Here is a 19,370-nt window from a genome sequence, read left to right as displayed (position 1 = left end):
CGGGCTACAGTCCATAGGGTCGTACAGAATCCGGACATGACTGGGAGACTAAGCATAGCATACAATTACAAATAATTTTTAGCGTAAGTATGTCACAAATATTGCTTGGGACATACTTAAAAAATTATTCACTGTTTATCTGAAATTAAAAGTAAAAAACAACAATCCAACTCCTTGTCAAGAAAGCATTTCCTGGGACTTCCCTGGCAATCCACTGTGAGGACTACACTTTCCCTGCAGAGGGCCCATGTTTGATTCCTGGTCTGGGATCTGAGATCCCACAAGCCCCATGGTGTGGCTTTAAAAAATAAATAAAATAAAATATAATAAACTAAAATTTTAATTTAAAAAACAGGGTGCTCAAGCCTGAGGGATGGGATGAGGAGGGAGGTAGGAGGGGGCTTCAGGATGGGGAACACATGCACACCCATGGCTGATTAATGTCAATGTATGGCAAAAACCACTACAATATTGTAAACTAATTAGCCTCTAATTAAAATAAATAAATTAAAAAAATTTTTTTAATTAAAAAAATGTAATTAAAAATCAATTAAGAAAGAAAGCATTTCCTGTCTGGCTCCAGACACGCAAGATACCCACATCCCTGTATATCACTTTGCTTGCCCCTCCTCCACCACATCCACACTTGCAATTTTGTAACTGTCAGTCACCTATGAGATGGTGATCTCTTTGAGGCAGTAGCCTTATCTTTTGTGTTTTATTTTTAAAAGCTTAAGGAAAGGAATGAACACAAATCTGTGGAGTAAGCCCCCACAATCTACAAGGCTTTGTCTAATTCCTCTCACACCCCTAGGCTTAACAGGGCCTGGCACGCAGTAGGTAACTGTGAAATGAATGAAGGAAGACCGGACAGAATGGACTCAGACGAGGCTGCCCCTCCTCGCCCGGGCTGTCCTACTGCAATCAGGGTTGCGGGAGGGGTGGTAGGGGGCAGTGGAGACAGCATGTAGGCCGGGGACCCCACATTTTGCCCATATACAAGGACTAAGCTAGAGATCCCCAGGGTGTGATAATGAGTTTATTGAGTGCCAAGTTAAGCTTCTACTGCCTTCTATATTTAAAAAAACGCACATCCTGTAATTCACTAGTGAAAATAGTAACCACAAATGATGTGAAGTTTCTGAATATTGCAAAACAGTACCCAGGCTAAACATATGACTGTGCACTTGGCAGCTCAGCTGTTCAAAGAATCCACCTGCCATGCAGGAGACCCTGGTTCAACCCCTGGGTCGGGGAGATCCCCTGGAGAAGGGATAGGCTACTCACTCCAGTATTCCTTGGCTTCTCCTGTGGCTCAGACAGTAAAGAATCTGCCTGCGATGCAGGAGACCTGGGTTTGATCTGTGGGTTGGGAAGATCCCCTGGAGGAGGGCATGGCAACTCACTCCAGTATTCTTACCTGGAGAATGCCCGTGGGCAGAGGAAACTGGCAGGCTACAGTCAGTCCATGGGGTCGCAGAGTCGGACATGACAGCGACTGAGCACCGTGAACTTGAGCGCTCACCCTGACTATCCATCCAATCAGGTGTGCGTCTGGCCTGTCACTCAACAATATTTACTGAGCACTGACTACGTGAACAGGCACCATTCTCAGCACTGGGGGGTCTAGTGGTGAGCAAGACAGATCACGTCTCTGCTCTTATGGACGTTATAATCTACACTAACAAATAACTGCTGAACTACTTACCCGACATTTACACAATCAATTTGATTGTGTTCCCTGGAAAAGAATAGGATGTTGATGATTAACGGCAGAGGAAGGAGAGTTTCTAGGGGGAGTAAGAGGCTTTCCTGAAGAGGGAATAGTGAAGCGGGAGATTTGAACACTGAGACACCAGGCAAAAGGACAAAGAGCAGATGAACAAGAGTATTCCAGCCAGAATGTGGCTAGAAGGCAGGCTTACATGGCTGGGGAACAGCGAAAGGGGCTCATGAGGCAAGGATGAGTGAAGTGAAGCAGCATAGTTAGAGGAGGAAGTGCCGGGCTGTGATGACAAAAAATGGCTTTATCATGTTTCCCCCTTCCATGCTTCATTTTGTTTTTACTCTCTTTTAAAATTTTGTGAAGGGTGTCTTCATTGCAGTGCTCAGACTTTCTCCAGTTGTGGCTCTTGGGCTTCTCTTGCTGCAGAGCACGGGCTCTAACGCATGGGGGCTCCGTAGTAACGGAGGGCTCTCTAGTCGCTCTGCAGCATGTGGCATCTTAGTTCCCCGCCCAGGGACTGAACTGCTGTCCCCTGAATTAGAAGGCAGATTCTTAACCACTGGACCACCAGGTAAGTCCCTTGTGCCTCATTTTCCTATCAGGGCTCCCAGCTCCTGGGCCAGCCCCACTCAAATCTCAGTTCAGCGAAGCTTCTGGAATGATCAATCAAAAAAACACAAATCTGGAAAACTCACACACACACAAATCTGATCTTGTCACTTCCCTACTTGAAGCATGTCAGTGGCTCTTCACCTTCCACTTCATGAAGACCCAATTCATGTCTTCTCTAATGGACTCCCCCTTTTGTCCAGGAACCCAGAGAAGAGCTGGCCCCAGCCCCAGCTCTGGGTCTAGCTGACCTATGAGGTCTCCTCACCCACCTCTGCAGAAGGGATGCATTCAAGAATGGAGAAGTCATGTAGGGGAAGGTGCTGGAGAGAAGTTTCCATGCTTTTAGGGAGAGAGCCACAGAAAGCCACGCTCTAACAGCATGAAGGAGGAAGTACAGAGGAGCCTGAGCCCTTCAAGCGGCCAATCGTGAGCAGAGAGAACCAACCAGAGGCTATTGCCAATGCTGGGGCCAATTAAGCAAAGAGACTGGAAGTCCCTCAGACCTCCACAAGGTCACTGAACGCTTAATTAACCAACCCCAGAGCCTACCGTACCCCTGCACTTCCTGCTTTGTGGGACACTGAATCTTCTTGTTTAAGCTTGTTTGAATCTGGATGTTTTGTTATTTGTAGTGAATGGTACCTTGATGCCTTTGACCAGGCATCAAGGCTGTTTGGATTTCCCCTCTGGCTGGGTTTTCAGTCACTTATCTCACTCCTTCAGCTCCTACCCATGACTCCAGTCAATACCCTTCCAATTCCCACTGATCTGGAAACTCCTACTTGTCCCTCAGAACCCAGTTCAAAGTTCATCTATAAAGTCCTCTGACACCCACGAACATGAACCATGAACTTCCTTCTCTGGGATCTGCTCTAATCCAGAAAGTTCTCATTAAAAAAAAAAAAATTGTTTGGTAGAAACCAACACAATGCTGTAAAGCAACTGTCCTTCAATTACAAATAATTGAATTAAAATAAATTGTAAAAAAATGATTTATTTGGCTATGCTGAGTGTCAGTTGTGGCATGTGAACTCTATAAACTGGGCATATGGGATCTAGTTCCCTGACCAGGGATCGAACCCGAGCCCCCTGCATTGGGAGTATGGAGTCTTAGCCACTGGACCACCAAGGAGTCCCCTCATTTTCTAAGTATTTATTATCCTGGCCCCTGGGAATTTTATCATGAGAAAAATATTAATCAGTTAGACAATTTCTAATTTACGTCCCACTAAACATCCCTCTATATCGAACTATTCCATCTTAATCTTCACATCAGTCTCTGTCAAAGGTCGATCTCTCACAGATAGCTGGATTCAATGCAATTTACTGGCAATGTACCAGGTAAACTACAACTGCAAATCTAGCAAAAGAAATTTGATTTCCCAGTGTCAATGAAAGTCATCCTGGGAAACTGTTGGAATGTGGGAGGGTTAGGCCAGCTGATGATTGCCACTTCTGAAGAAAATGATCTAACTGATAAAGGACTCAAACATTTTTTTTTTCACCCTGAGACCTTACCTGACTCCCTATTTGTCAGGCAACGTGCCAGGTACTATGGTTACAACCAAGAATAAGAAAAACTAACTGCCTGCCTCAATCTTATCCTCTTTAGAGTAAGATTGACAATAAACATGTACAACTCAGTAATTTCATATATTAATAAGCATTATGAGAAAAAAATAAGCTAGATAAAGACAATGCTAAATGAGATTCTAAAGTTGGCTACAGAATAATAGTAATTTTCTGACAAGGGTACTCTGTAAACTCCATGTTAAGAGAGTATGCCCAGGGGCAGAACGGCTGTCTTGATTACTAGAGTGGGTCTCCTGCAGCCATGACTGCATTACATGAGTCTGTCCCACTGGCCACAGCTGACTGGACCAGAGGTAGACAGCTGACCCAAGCCAGGCCAATCAGATTCTTTCCTAGGATTTTGGACATAGAATACTAGTTATTGAATTGCCAGGGTATCAGAGGGGAGATGATTCAGCTTTAGGGCTGGGGCAGTTGTTGGACAAGTACAGAGATTTAAAAAAAAAAAAAAAAACCAGCCTGTAGAAGGAAGATGAGGGAAGCAGATACCCAGACAGAAATGGTTACAAACTGCAGATTCAGAGGGACAATGGTGAGTGTCTTGGGTTCTGAGGAGTTACTGGTTAGAGATCAAGTCTCTTGTAAGGTCCAGCTGGGAGTCCTGCTTTTGGATTTGTCCTAATTCTTTCAATAAATTCCTCTCGTGGTTTAAGTTAGGCTGGGTCTGTTTCTATGTTTTGCAACCAGCATTTCCAAGAATGAAAATAATGATGATGAGGGTGATGGTAAGAGATAACATTTGCTGAGTGCCAGGCATTGTTTTAAGATCTTTACATAGGTCATCTATTTTGATTCTTACAAATTGTTGAGATAGACACAATTGTTATCCCCATGTGGCACGAGGAAACTGAGCTTCAGAAGCCACAGTGAGTAAGTAGCAGAACCAGCTTCTGGCCTCCACGACCTTCAATGCTTCACTATAAAAGCACTTCAAAAAAGCACTGGGGGATGGGCCTGAGGTTATTTAAAATCTGTGAAGTCCTCCAACACATTTCTTCTGATCCTGAGCAAAACTCCAGAGCAGATGATACGTGCTGCTTCTCAGATAACTCACTCCAAATGAGGAAGTGGCCACATCTTTATCAACTCAGCAGTCTGATCACCCACTTTGTTAAAACAGCCACATCCCCTCACTGAGAGCTAGAGTTTCTCATAAGCATACTCGATGTCTTAGAACTGGAGGCTCTGATGTCACTCAAGTCAAGAGTTGAGGTTGGACTCTGGGTTGTCAAATGCCTCGTGCTAAACCCTCAGAGTTGATCAACTTTGCTGAGCCCCAGTTTCCCTATCTGAAACATAGAAACAACACAAGAATAATAATGCCTAATGTCAAGATTCAAACAGATGATGGACTAAAGTGTTTACCAGTATAGTTTAAAACCCACAAGTATTTGAAGCTCATGTAAATGCACAATAAATTGCAAGCATTATTATTCTATGTCCTTTCAGTGCCATACTTGTTGTTTCTGACATTACCCCTTCTTCTGGAAAAAGTACCCTACTTCTTCCTTGGGAACTTTTCCTCTGTTGGATATCATCCCCGAGGGACCACCTATTCCTGGCTGAGGAATGGTAACATGGACTCAGTTAGCCCAACCAGAACCCTCTTCTTAGTATCTGAATCTTTAGCTGAGTCACATCCAAAACTGAGTGGGAAAAATACAGAGGAACCACAACAGAAAATATTTAAGAGTTAATGTGTTCTCATTCAAGAACACAGACAAGACTCACCATGAGCTCCTGTGGTGGCCCACATGATCAGAGCTTCCCTGGCTCCTGTCTTTTACAGGATCTGGTTCTCTGATTTTCCCATAGATTCTTTGACTTTCTCAGAAATTTAAACTCCTATAAAGCCTCCAAAACACCTAAGCTAGGCAGAACTGGTTTCCACTGCTTGTCATCAAAGTACTTGATGTACTTTTCAAAGAATGATTAGGTCTCTGTGAAACTCAGCAAATTATTTAATCCCTTTCCCTCTTCCTCTGGACAAGGAGAGTGTATTAGCAATCTACTGCTGGGTGACAAATAATCCTAAAGCCCAGTGGCTTTAAACAATAAATATTTATCAACTCATAACTGTGTGCCTGAAATTTGGAAGCAACTCTGCTTAGTGGTTCTGGTTTAGGATCTTTCATGAAGGCTGCAGTCAAATGTCAGCCAGCATCGCTGTCATCTGTCAGCCCCGGCTGCTTGATCGGGGCTGGAAGACCGACTTCCAAGATGGCCCATTCATATATCTGCTGTCAGGAGGCCTCTGATCCGTATCTGTTTGAGTGTCTTCACCATGTGGAATAAGACAGAAGCCACGGCACATCACACAAGGCAGCCCCCTTCAATGTGAATGCCAGGAGGTAGTGATGAAGATGACTGGGGGCCACACAGGGGAAGCCCAGAAACCCTGGAGGGGGCCTCTGTAGCCAGCTACCACCCTCCTTTCACTGAGTTATTCCTATTCACCCCAAGAAGAACATCTCATTTCAGAAACCCTCAGACAGTGATTTACAAACAGTGGGTGGAAAGAGGTGGTGAATATGAAGATGCAAAATAGGCAGAGTGAAGGTCTCCAGTCTAAAGACTTGTTCTGGAGAACTGGAAAAGAGGAAGATATAGCCTTTAGGGAAGGGAGACACAGGCTGCCCTCCCTAAGTCCAAGGACAAAGAGTAGTATAAAACCTAAGTGTTCCTCCTGGGCAGCTCCAAAGAAGGTCTGACAGACAGTTTAGGCCTGCTTGTCAATCACTGCTCCAAAGTCAAACTGGTTGAGAACTGGAGTCCAAGAGTCCAGGCCACTGCCAAGCTGTTACATATGGGCTGACAAAATGTTCCCCACAAAGCTCATGTTGAAACCCAACCTCCCAGTACCTCGGAATGTGACTGAATTTGCAGACAGGGATAATAAAGAGGTGATGAAGTCCAAACTGGGCTGTGAGGCTGGGCCTTAACCTGATCTGACTGGTGTCCTCGTGAGAAGCATTTGGACAGACAGAGACACCAAGGGCATAGACAGAGGCAAGACTATGGAAGGAGAGAACAAAAAGTCAACTGTGTACAAGCCAAGGAGAGGGGCCTCAGGAGAAACGAAACCTGCCAACACCCTGATCTTGGACTGCCCGACTCCCGAACTGTGAGAAAGTCACTTCCTGTTGTTTAGGCCACCAGTCTGTGGTCTTCCGTCATGGCAGCCCCAGGCAGACTGAAGCTCGAGCTGCCGCCGTTCTTTGAGGCAGCTCCTAACCTCTGCTGTGTAGTGGGGTGTCACAATCAGATGTGAGGCCTTCCTTTCCAGACTCAGGGAGGTGAGACAGGTCTGGGCATCCCTGGCCAGCTGATAAGGATGGGCCTGGCATGGAGCCATAAATGCACCTGTGCACCCAGAGGCTCTGTGTCCACTCCTGGTTCTTTCCGCAAGCTCCTGCCGGGCCCAGGCATCCTGCTCCTCTCCTCCGAGGGCGGCTCCTCCGAGTACGGTTCCTGCGGCCACCTCCACCGGCCTGCCACCTTCTCTCTAGCTGCAGAGCACCTTCTGTATTCGTTCCCGCACTTCCTTTGGTCCCAAAGACACCATCATCTCAGCTACCGGAGGTCCTTGCTGAGGACAAACAATAGAAAACGTTACCTTAAACTGCCTGAGGAACACACGCCCGGCCTCAGCTGCAGGAGTTATGCCCAAGCCAATGCTGGCACCGGTGCCTGCACCCCACAGAGCCGGGTGTGCACTTTATGGGTTTCAATTTCTGAGGCTGAGGATAGGTCCCGGGGCCTGCTCTCCCTGGGTTGGTATGTCCCTTCCCCTAATCAACTGCCAGCCCCCTCAAGAGGGGGAGCATGTGTGTTTCACTCATTACTGGATCCACTGCACCTAGCATGGTGCTTGTACATGGTAGGTACTCAGTAGATACTATCTGTTGAATGATTGAATGAGGGGAGGTGGTCATGTTTCATTCACCTCTGTAGCCCTCAAACTACACTTAGTGCTGTTGGTGAATGTCAGTTGAGTGGATAAAAGAGGGCTCCAGTCCAGTCCAGCCGCCTGCCTCACCTGCTGTCCACTGAGGGCCACTCGGAGGAGCTTCATCACGTTACTGTGTTTGATGCCTTCCAGACCATCTGACAGCTTCTTCAGTTCTCTATTCAGCACGTCCTGAGTTAAGTTCGTACCAGGTCCTTCTAAAAGTCTAGAAGAGAGCCAGTCTATGAGGGGCCAGCACAGGCCAATGGCAAGTGGGTGGAAGGGAGGACTTCAGAAGCTTATCCATCAGCTACAACATATTAATAAATTAATAGCACAATCAATGTTCAAGCCTGCTTGGAAGTGGAGGGAGATATCTACTACTCCCATCCTAGTTGGTGAAGAAATAGCAACCAAGGGACTACAAACAGAGAGACTCCAAGCCAAGTGTGCATAAAAAATGGAAACTCGGAGGATACCGTAAGAGGATTTACTAATTACCACCTGTGTCATGCAATCTTCATGCCTCAGTTTTCTCACCTGTAAAATGGGGATAATAATAGTCTCTGCACCTCACAGAGCTATGGTGGGGCTGAGTTAAAACTTGTAAAGCAAGGAGTACCCTGGCCGAACAGACAGTAAGAACTCGGAAGTATGAGATCTTATATTTCAATAAAAAGTTAAATATTAGCTATTATTTATTATATCCAAATGCTCAGAGACATTGCAAGAGGATCTAAAAAGAAACTTACGAGTGAGTTAGATATAGGACGGAAGAATGAAGCCCTCTGAGAAATGCTCTGAAACACGGCTTCAAGACCTCTGGGATTTTCCTGGTGGTACCGTGGATAAGAATCCACCTGCCAAAGGAGGGCACTTGGGGTCGATCCCTGGTCCAGGAAGATTCCACATGCCTCAGGGCATCATAGCCCATGCACCACAACTACCGAGCCTGAGTGCTTCATCGACTGAAACCCGTGAGCCTAGAGCCCGCGCTCCCCAACAAGAGCGCCACCACAATGAGAAGCCCGCACACTCCAATGAAGAAGTGGCCCCCGCTCGCCGCAACTAGAGAAAGCCTGCGTGCAGCAACGAAGACCCAGTGCGACCAAATAAATAAACAAAGACTTCCAGGGGATGTTCAGAGAAGAGCAGAAAGAAAGACATCAGGAGAACCCAACATCAGTGATGGCCCTGCCACCACTTGCTGTAACCATTCTTTGCCCACAAACTGCAACAGCTCGGGAGGTACAACGGGCCAACAACCGTTCCCCACTTTCCTGGCAGTCCAGCTGAGACCCTCTTCCAAAAGCATGTTTGAGCTCAAGAGAAAGTTCCTAATTAGTAAGGGCCAGACTTGCAAAAATTTCATCCCAGCCCTGATTTGGAATTGGAGCAAGAGATGGGAGCAGAGCTAAAGACGGGCCAAGGCTGGAGACCTTCACTAGTGCAGACAATCTCTGACGCCAGCTCTGACACTGACCACTCCTAAAATGGCTAGACACTCCATCCCCCACGCTGACCTACTAGGAAGCTGGCAGGCTTCCATCTCAGGAACAGGGTTCATGAGGAAATTGGAACCAACGGCCTTCCCGGGCACATTTCCTTACTCACTCCAGTACTTGAGCAATTCAGTTTCAGTTTGAGAAACGTAACCATTCTTATTGCATCTTAAAACTAAACCACGTGACTGCTGTTATTTATGAAATGGAGAAGAGGAAATGTTGAAAATATAAAATGTAATAAATACGGTTTGCAGCAACATGGATGGACCTAGAGATTATCATACTAAGTGAAGCAAGTCAGAAAGAGAAAGACAAATACCATGTGATATCACTTCTATGTGGAATCTACAATACGATACAATGAACATATCTACGGAACATAAGGAAAAGACCTGTGGTTGCCAAGGAGGGTGTGGTGGGGGGAGGGAAAAATTGAGAGTTTGGGGTGAGCAGATACAAACTGTTACATATAGAATAGATAAACAACAAGGTCCTCTGTATAGCCCAGGGAACTATGTTCAATATCTCATGATAAACCATAATGGAAAAGAATATCCATATGTATAGATATATAGAAACGAGTATCTATATGTATAATTGAATCATTTTGCTGTACCACAGAAATTAACACAACATCGTAAATCAACCATACTTCAAAAAAAAAAAAAAGTGTAGTATGGGGTAAAAACTAACAAGCTCCTCAATGTCATTATGGGGAAGCAGGCTGCCAAGGAGCTGGTAAAAGTGACAGGCCCCAGGAGGCCTGTGATGGCAGCCAGGACACGTTAATAAGAGCTGGCCCAGGACTTGGCATGGGCAGAGGGCCTTCGACAGAACTGGTTGCTGCTCAACATGTGGGTGTCAGCTTTCCTGCCTTGAGTGGGAGCCCCAGAGTGTCCCTAAAACCTAATCCCATGGCAGGTGTGGGGAGGGAAGACATTAGTTTGGTAAACTAGGGCAGCCTCATATGGAATGTCCTAAATTAACGGAGTATTATTAATAATACCTCAGGGAAATTTAGCCTGGAGATATGCTTGCAAGGGTGCTTAATGGTGTCTATTCAAGGTTATTCACTGCGGCATTGTTTGTAACAGCAAATTTGGAAGCAAATGTCCATCAACAGGAGGCGAGTTAAATAAATCATGGTGAAGTGGTATGATAAGGGATTAGGTGTTGCTGAGAGGAGGATGCTCTCTAAGCCTGGACAGATCTAAAGATATGCTGTTAAGTGAAAAACAAACAAGCAAAAAAACACAAAAGACGGGGAAATATAGCTGTTATTTCGTAAACTTTAGATGGAGTACAATCCATAAAAATACTGAATCACTATGTTGTACATCTGAAACTAACAATATTGTAAATCAACTGTATTTCAATAAAAAAATAATAAAATTAAACCAAAAACCCCCAAAACATACCAGTGTGATTGTACTATATTGTACCTTTTGTGTAAAGAGATGGAAAATAAGGATTATCTAGATATAATTAAAAAGAGTAGTAAATCCAGAGAGGGTTCTGGAATGGGGCAGATGAGGGATAAGGATTAAAAATGGGATTCATGGGTTTTCCCTGTGGCTCAGTGGTAAAGAATCCACCTTCCAATACAGGAGACACAGGTTCAACCCCTGATTCAGGAAGATCCCACATGCCAAGGAGCAACAAAGCCCATGTGTCACAACTACTGAGCCTGCGCTCTAGGGCCCGGGAGCCACAACTACCGAGCCTGCGCCCGAGAGCCCGGGAACCACAACTTCCGAGCCTGCGCTCTAGAGCCCGGGAGCCACAACCGCTGAGACTGCACCAGAGAGCCCAGGAACCACAACTACTGAGCCTGCGCTCTAGAACCTGGGAGCCACAACTACCGAGCCTGCGCTCTAGAGCCCGGGAGCCACAACTACCGAGCCTGCGCCAGAGAGCCCGGGAGCCACAACCGCTGAGCCTGCGCTCGAGAGCCCGGGAGCCACAACCGCTGAGCCTGCGCTCGAGAGCCCGGGAGCCACAACTACTGAGCGCACGTGCCGAGAGCCTGAGCTCCACAAGAGAAGTCACCGCAGTAATAAGTCCATGCACAGCAGCTCGAGAGTAGCCCCTGCATGCCTTGACTAGAGAAAAGCCTGCATAGCAGTGAAGACCCAGCACAGCCAAAACTACATCAATAAATAAATAACATTATTTTTAAACAATAGGATTCTGATATATACATTTAAAAATAATTTTTAGGTTTTAAACCCACATTCAAGAGGTCTGAATGAACTAATAACAAATTTTAAATAAAAAGTCTGCAAGAATGGAGTTATATACACATTTCCTTGACTATGTAGACCTTTCACAAAGGAAACTGCTATTTGGGACTGTCTTTCTGTTGGGGACTGAGTACGAGGGAAGACAATTTTTGCTATAAACCCTCTTGGACTGTTTGTATTTTTGCCATGTTAATTATATTCTTATCTTTTCAGAATGTATGTTTTAACGGTATAGTGATGGTTTCTTGTTATCAGGTGCTGTTCGAGCATTTCACACCAAGAAGCAGCAACAGAGAACACGACACTACATCCACTCTCTCACCCCAGCCAGCTGGACTTTCAATCCCTGCTCCTCCACCTTACCAGCTGCATGATTTTAAACAAGTTACTGAGCCTCTTGGGGCTTCAACTTTCTCATCTGCAGAGTGGGGATAACAAGAGCAGTTCCTTTATTAGGTTGCTGAGAACCTCAGGGTATACACGCATGCACAGCATACATCGTGTCACGTGTATGGGTGCTCAGTCGTGTCTGACTCTGCAGCCCTGGGCACTGTAGCCCGCCAGGCTCCTCTGTGCATGGGATTTCCCAGGCAAGAATACTGGAGTGGGTTGCCATTTCCTTCTCCAGGGGACCTTCCTGACCCAGGGATGGAGCCTGTGTCTCTCGTCCGCTGCCTTGGCAGGCGGGTTCTTTGCCATGAGCATATATACATGTGCACATATCTTGTGTGTATCATTTTTTTATTGGAGCGTAATTGCTTTACAATGTTGTGTTACTTTCTGCTGTACAACAAAATGAATCAACCAACTGTATACATATCTCCTCTCCCTCTTGAACCTCCCTCCCACTCCCGGTCCCACCCCTCTAGGTCATCAGAGCACTGCACTGAGCTCCCTGTGCTATACAGCAGCTTCGCACTGGCTATCTACGTATCCAACGTATGTGATATGTAACATTGCACACAAGTGTGTAAGCAAGTATACAAACGAGTGTTTGCTATTCCTATCAAACATAATCTTCACAACAAACTGGGAAGTTAAGTAAAATGGACATTTGTGGGGTCTGCTGCTCAGCCCACATTCCCCTTCCTCCTGATACCAGGGCCCCAACACTCCCTGTAGAATGACTTGGCTCCACCATCAGCCCACAAGCTCTGGCTGGGAGTCCACTCAAAGCCCCGCATATGACCTAACCTAAGCTGGTCAATGTATCACATTTTCCAGGCCTCTGTGACTGCTTCAGAGGCAGAAAAACCCGGCCAATCAGGCCCCATCAGAGTGAATTTCAGGACACGGCTGGAGTCAGGGTCTGCGGTTCTGCCCTCTTACCTCCTCAGTGGGGACTGTGAGATAGGCAGCTTTTGATTCTCAGGATCCTTTCTCTCTCTCACGTGTACTAACACCATCTTCAGCTGGGCATGTGGCCACCAAGGTAAAAACTACATTTTCTGGACTCCCTTGTAGCTTGGTGTGGCCACAAGGCAGGTGTTAAGGCCAGCAGAATGTGAGTGGAAACATGTATAACTTTTAAGCCAGGGCCTCAAGGGGAAGGAACGCCCCGTCCCCTCTCCCTTTCCTCCTTCCTCCTCTGGCTGAACGTGAGCCACCACGGACCATGCGAACAAGAGCAAACCCTGGGCCACGTGCCACCACCACTGAGCCTGTGCTCTGCAACAGGTCCTCCTGCTGCAACAAAGACCCAGGGTAGCCAAAAAAAAAAAGAGAGAGACAGAGACAGAGAGAGGGAGAGCGTAGGCAAAACCGAAAGACAGCAGGACCCTAGAGACATGGACAGAAGCCGTTCAGCCTTGAACTGCCTGATCCGAATGCAGGTAAGGGAGACACGCACGTATCCATCTAATACAGAACCTCTGCAGAAGGAGCAGCCGGCCTGGGGGAGTGTGCGGCACAAAGTCAAAGGGGTAGAGGGAGACATGAGGTGTCGGTGCCATGAATTTTGGCCCCTGCATTAACCTGGGCCTCACGTCGGCCCTTCTGGCCTCTGCAGTGATGTACACGAATCACTCCCCTCTTGCTTAAGCCAGTTTCGGTTGCACTTTGTGCCCTCGCGATCTAAAGAGCTCTGTGACTGTGAACAATGAGACCTAGTATCACCTCCACCCTGCAGGGGAGGGTGCAGGACGTGCAGGAAACTGGACAAACTGAAGTCGCCTGGCAGGTGAACTATTAGGTTGGTGCTAAAGTAATTAACAGTTTTGCTTTATTGAACTTTGCCATGTGATAGTGGAATAGATTCTTAAATAAATGTGGTTTTGTTATACATCACTTTCTATCCCGAAGCATAGATTTTTATGCTCCAGGAATAAGCAAACTTATTTCTCGTTGGCAAAAATGCGTTAATTATATGGTTCCAATTTTGATGAATGAAGATGTGTTTGAGCCTGGATATATCACGATGGTGTGATCACTGACCTAGAGCCAGACATCCTGGAATGTGAAGTCAAGTGGGCCTTAGAAAGCATCACTACGAACAAAGCTAGTGGAGGTGATGGAATTCCAGTTGAGCTATTTCAAATCCTGAAAGATGATGCTGTGAAAGTGCTGCACTCAATATGCCAGCAAATTTGGAAAACTCAGCAGTGGCCACAGGACTGGAAAAGGTCAGTTTTCATTCCAATCCCAAAGAAAGGCAATGCCAAAGAATGCTCAAACTACCACACAGTTGCACTCATCTCACACACTAGTAAACTAATGCTCAAAATTCTCCAAGCCAGGCTTCAGCAATATGTGAACCGTGAACTTCCTGATGTTCCAGCTGGTTTTAGAAAAGGCAGAGGAACCAGAGATCAAATTGCCAGCATCTGCTGGATCATGGAAAAAGCAAGAGAGTTCCAGAAAAACATCTATTTCTGCCTTATTGACTACGCCAAAGCCTTTGACTGTGTGGATTACAATAAACTGTGGAAAATTCTGAAAGAGATGGGAATACCAGACCACCTGATCTGCCTCTTGAGAAATTTGTATGCAGGTCAGGAAGCAACAGTTAGAACTGGACATGGAACAACAGACTGGTTCCAAATAGGAAAAGGAGTATGTCAAGGCTGTATATTGTCACTCTGTTTATTTAACTTATATGCAGAGTACATCATGAGAAACGCTGGAATGGAAGAAACACAAACTGGAATCAAGATTGCCGGGAGAAATATCAATAACCTCAGATATGCAGATGACTATTTGTAAGGCCTCCCCAGACAGCCATTTTGCTTTTTTGCATTTCTTTTCCATGGGGATGGTCTTGATCCCTGTCTCCTGTACAATGTCACGAACCTCATTCCATAGTTCATCAGGCACTCTATCTATCAGATCTAGGCCCTTAAATCTATTTCTCACTTCCACTGTATAATCATTAGGGATTTGATTTAGATCATACCTGAATGGTCTAGTGGTTTTCCCTACTTTCTTCAATTTAAGTCTGAATTTGGCAATAAGGAGTTCATGGTCTGAGCCACAGTCAGCTCCTGGTCTTGTTTTTGCTGATTGTATAGAGCTTCTCCATCTTTGGCTGCAAAGAATATAATCAATCTGATTTTGGTGTTGACCATCTGGTGATGTCCATGTGTAGAGTCTTCTCTTGTGTTGTTGGAAGAGGGTGTTTGCTATGACCAGTGCATTTTCTTGGCAAAACTCTATTTGCCCTGCTTCATTCCGTATTCCAAGGCCAAATTTGCCTGTTACTTCAGGTGTTTCTTGACTTCCTACTTTTGCATTCCAGTCCCCTATAATGAAAAGGACATCTTTTTTGGGTGTTAGTTCTAAAAGGTCTTGGAGGTCTTCATAGAACCGTTCAAGTTCAGCTTCTTCAGCGTTCCTGGTTGGGGCACAGACTTGGATTACTGTGATATTTCATGCAAAGATGGGCTTGATAAAGGACAGAAATGGTATGGACCTAACAAAAGCAGAAGATATTAAGAAGAGGTGGCAAGAATACACAGAAGAACTGTACAAAAAAGATCTTCACGACCCAGATAATCACAATGGTGTGATCACTGACCTAGAGCCAGACATCCTGGAATGTGAAGTCAAGTAGGCCTTAGGAAGCATCACTACGAACAAAGCTAGTGGAGGTGATGGAATTCCAGTTGAGCTATTTCAAATCCTGAAAGATGATGCTGTGAAAGTGCTGCACTCAATATGCCAGCAAATTTGGAAAACTCAGCAGTGGCCACAGGACTGGAAAAGGTCAGTTTTCATTCCAATCCCAAAGAAAGGCAATGCCAAAGAATGCTCAAACTACCACACAATTGCACTCATCTCACACGCTAGTAAACTAATGCTCAAAATTCTCCAAGCCAGGCTTCAGCAATATGTGAACCGTGAACTTCCTGATGTTCCAGCTGGTTTTAGAAAAGGCAGAGGAACCAGAGACCAAATTGCCAGCATCCACTGGATCATGGAAAAAGCAAGAGAGTTCCAGAAAAACATCTATTTCTGCTTTATTGACTACGCCAAAGCCTTTGACTGTGTGGATTACAATAAACTGTGGAAAATTCTGAAAGAGATGGGAATACCAGACCACCTGATCTGCCTCTTGAGAAATTTGTATGCAGGTCAGGAAGCAACAGTTAGAACTGGACATGGAACAACAGACTGGTTCCAAATAGGAAAAGGAGTATGTCAAGGCTGTATATTGTCACTCTGTTTATTTAACTTATATGCAGAGTACATCATGAGAAACGCTGGACTGGAAGAAACACAAGCTGGAATCAAGACTGCCAGGATAAATATCAATAACCTCAGATATGCAGATGACACCACCCTTACGGCAGAAAGTGAAAAGGAATTAAGAAGCCTCTTGATGAAGGTGAAAGTGGAGAGTGAAAAAGCTGGCTTAAAGCTCAACATTCAGAAAACAAAGTTCATGGCATCCGGTCCCATCACTTCATGGGAAATAGATGGGGAAACAGTAGAAACAGTGTCAGACTTTATTTTTCTGGGCTCCAAAATCACTACAGATGGTGACTGCAGCCATGAAATTAAAAGACGCTTACTCCTTGGAAGGAAAGTTATGACTAACCTAGATAGCATATTCAAAAGCAGAGACATTACTCTGCCAACAAAGGTCCGTCTAGTCAAGGCTATGGTTTTTCCTGTGGTCATGTATGGATGTGAGAGTTGGACTGTGAAGAAGGCTGAGCGCCGAAGAATTGATGCTTTTGAACTGTGGTGTTGGAGAAGACTCTTGAGAGTCCCTTGGACTGCAAGGAGATCCAACCAGTCCATTCTGAAGGAGATCAGCCCTGGGATTTCTTTGGAAGGAATGATGCTAAAGCTGAAACTCCAGTACTTTGGCCACCTCATGTGAAGAGCTGACTCATTGGAAAAGACGCTAATGCTGGGAGGGATTGGGGGCAGGAGGAGAAGGGGACGACAGAGGATGAGATGGCTGGATGGCATCATTGACTCAATGGACATGAGTCTGAGTGAACTCCGGGAGTTGGTGATGGACAGGGAGGCCTGGAGTGCTGCGATTCATGGGGTCACAAAGAGTCGGACACAACTGAGCGACTGATCTGATGTGATAATGATTTCAGAGTGTGAAACCGTAATTACTTTTGCATCAACTTAATTAACTGGGTCAGTGAGTGGCTGAGCTGCAATGGCACCCAGGTGGGTCTAATCCTGGAGCCAGAACCACTGAATCTTCCGGGGGAGCCTGGGCTTCTCAGTGCCATGAGTGACCCTCTCACTGAGACCTCTCGCTAGCTCTGGCGCCAGACTGCAGGCCTGACCGCCAAGTCCTGGAGTGGAGAGGGCCCTGGGAGGGAGACAGGGGAGGCAGGTGCAGACCCCGAGCTCCACCTGTGGGAACTCACCCCAGCACACGCTTGGCAATGATGTCCACCTTCTCTGAGATGGCACCCAGCTGTGCTCGACCCACCGCAGGGCGGGTCCACAGGTAGGAATACGCTGGGGAGATCAGATCTTGCAGGCGGCAAATGTGACCCTGGGGAGAGAGGTGGTCACTGAATGCACTGGGAGTTGGAGGGGATCCTGACATGGGAAGGGGGAGGAGTGGGGCGCCACCTGCTCCCTCGGTCTCCAGGCTCCTGACTCACCTGTCTCAGCAGGATGATCCTCTCCATGTAGGCTGGGTCTAGCACTTCTCTGTCCTGCAGCTGACTCCCAAATGCCTCCTCCACGAGCACCTGCAGCTGGCCCACCAGCTGGCATCTCTGCGTCTCGTCGCCCACCAGCCGGAGGAGGTGCAGCCTGCAGGAGAAGCCAAGGGACCATGCTGCTGCGGCCACCCCCAGCCCTGCCAAAACCCTCCTCCCCAGGGGAGCGGGTGGGCTTTGCAGAATGACTCCTTCCAGGGGATGCTCTCCCTCCAGCCGGGATGGAGCAGCGGGGAGACTCCCGACAGTCTGCCCATGACTCAGCTCCCCAGTGCATCTCACCTGGCCCACTGCCCTCCCCTGAGCTATCATTTGAATTCAGGACTCAGTTAAAAAGCTCAAGTTTTGCTGTCAGGTCAAATTTTCTCCTTTTCAGAATTCTTCTAACCACCTTGTTCCCTGCTTCAGAAGCAGCAGAGCCTCTAAGACTCCAAGCTTCAAACCAGGCCCTGTCGGTCCTCAGTCCCCGGGCTGCCCTCACCCTGTCCCTGGCAGGACTGGAGGGACCCCAGGGCATGAACAGCACAGGGTCGAAGGCCATTCTGGAGGTGCGTGCCCTCCTGTCCTTGGTGTAGAAGAAAGGCAGGCAGCAAGGGATGGGTGACCATCTCATGAGCTCTGAGATCGGGCAGGCCTGTGAGTGAAGCCAGCCTTGCCAGACATCTGCAGCAGTGGGATGCACTCACTGCTCAGAGCACACAGGGCTCAGGATGCTCCTCTGTTACCATGGGGACAACGGAGCCTCACTCACAGGGCGCTGGGCGGAGTAAAGGAGGGGCTGTCTGTGTACACTGAGCACAAGGCCAGTGTGGCCGCCATGTCTGGGAGCTGGAGACGGGCCGGGAATCTGAACAGAGGCTTAGGTGAGGCAGAGGGTGGAAGGACAAGACCCTCTGGGAAGCAATCCGGAGGATGCCGTGGCCCCAAAACATTAGTTTCTAAAATGAATGAAGGGAATTCCCTGGTGGTGGTCCAGTGGTTAGGATTCCACGCTTCCACTGCAGGGGGCACAGGTTCCATCCCTGGTCAAGGAACTAAGATCCCACATACTGCCTGCCAGGCACAGCAAAACAAATGAAGAGAAATCACATGAAATTGTACTAAAGCTATTTCTACGACCTCTGTAACTAGACAAGGCAGCGGGAAGAAAGAAATCAAGAGACCCTAGTGGCCATGCTTGAGATAATCCACGTAAGGTCCAGGGATCCACGCCTGGGACACAGCACATGCTAGAGAAACGTCAGTTATTATCACTACCTTCACCAAGTCCCCAGCACCACTATCTCTAGTACTGCTTCTGAAAGAGTCATAGCAGCGGCTTGATTACAGAGCTACCTAAAGCGAACAGCTTCAGCTGTATGAAACCTGCGGGCTTCAACTGCAAGCAAAAGCCACAGCCATCTTCCTCGGACTCCCCTCGTGCTTTGGGGAGGACTGGAATGGGTCACCAAGTATCGTCTGTTCTGACCCCATTTCTCCCCAGGATGTTACTTTCTCTATAAGAAAGGTGGTATACAAGCTGCATTCAACGTGCATGTTGCACTTGTTCCTGAATGTCCCATGCAAGAGATGCCCAGTGGGAGTTGTGCGGTGGTCCAGGTGGTC

The 19,370-nt window shown here is 46.9% G+C and overlaps 1 protein-coding gene across 3 annotated transcripts in view; it reads right to left on the bottom strand.

Annotated features, from left to right (window-relative positions):
- Positions 1 to 1,019: 1,019 nt before the first annotated feature.
- EARS2 (glutamyl-tRNA synthetase 2, mitochondrial) overlaps positions 1,020 to 19,370 on the bottom strand; it is a 40,437-nt gene continuing 22,086 nt past the window's right edge. Inside the window, exons 6-9 of one of the 3 annotated variants that reach the window (XM_070362618.1) lie at positions 17,706 to 17,859; positions 17,463 to 17,593; positions 7,971 to 8,106; positions 1,020 to 7,520 (exon numbers count right to left, since the gene is read on the bottom strand). In XM_070362618.1, the coding sequence (XP_070218719.1) occupies positions 7,437 to 7,520; positions 7,971 to 8,106; positions 17,463 to 17,593; positions 17,706 to 17,859 (505 nt within the window). In that variant the 3' untranslated portion in view covers positions 1,020 to 7,436. Of the gene's footprint in view, positions 7,521 to 7,970; positions 8,107 to 14,691; positions 15,366 to 17,462; positions 17,594 to 17,705; positions 17,860 to 19,370 lie in introns of those variants that run through there. The other 2 variants (XM_070362619.1, XM_070362620.1) reach the window with 2 other exon arrangements.

The sequence above is a fragment of the Bos mutus genome, chromosome 25, assembly GCF_027580195.1.
Source record: "Bos mutus isolate GX-2022 chromosome 25, NWIPB_WYAK_1.1, whole genome shotgun sequence".
Lineage (NCBI taxonomy): Eukaryota > Metazoa > Chordata > Mammalia > Artiodactyla > Bovidae > Bos > Bos mutus.
Note: the sequence above shows the minus strand (reverse complement) of the source record. Positions and strands in the feature narration are given on the sequence as shown.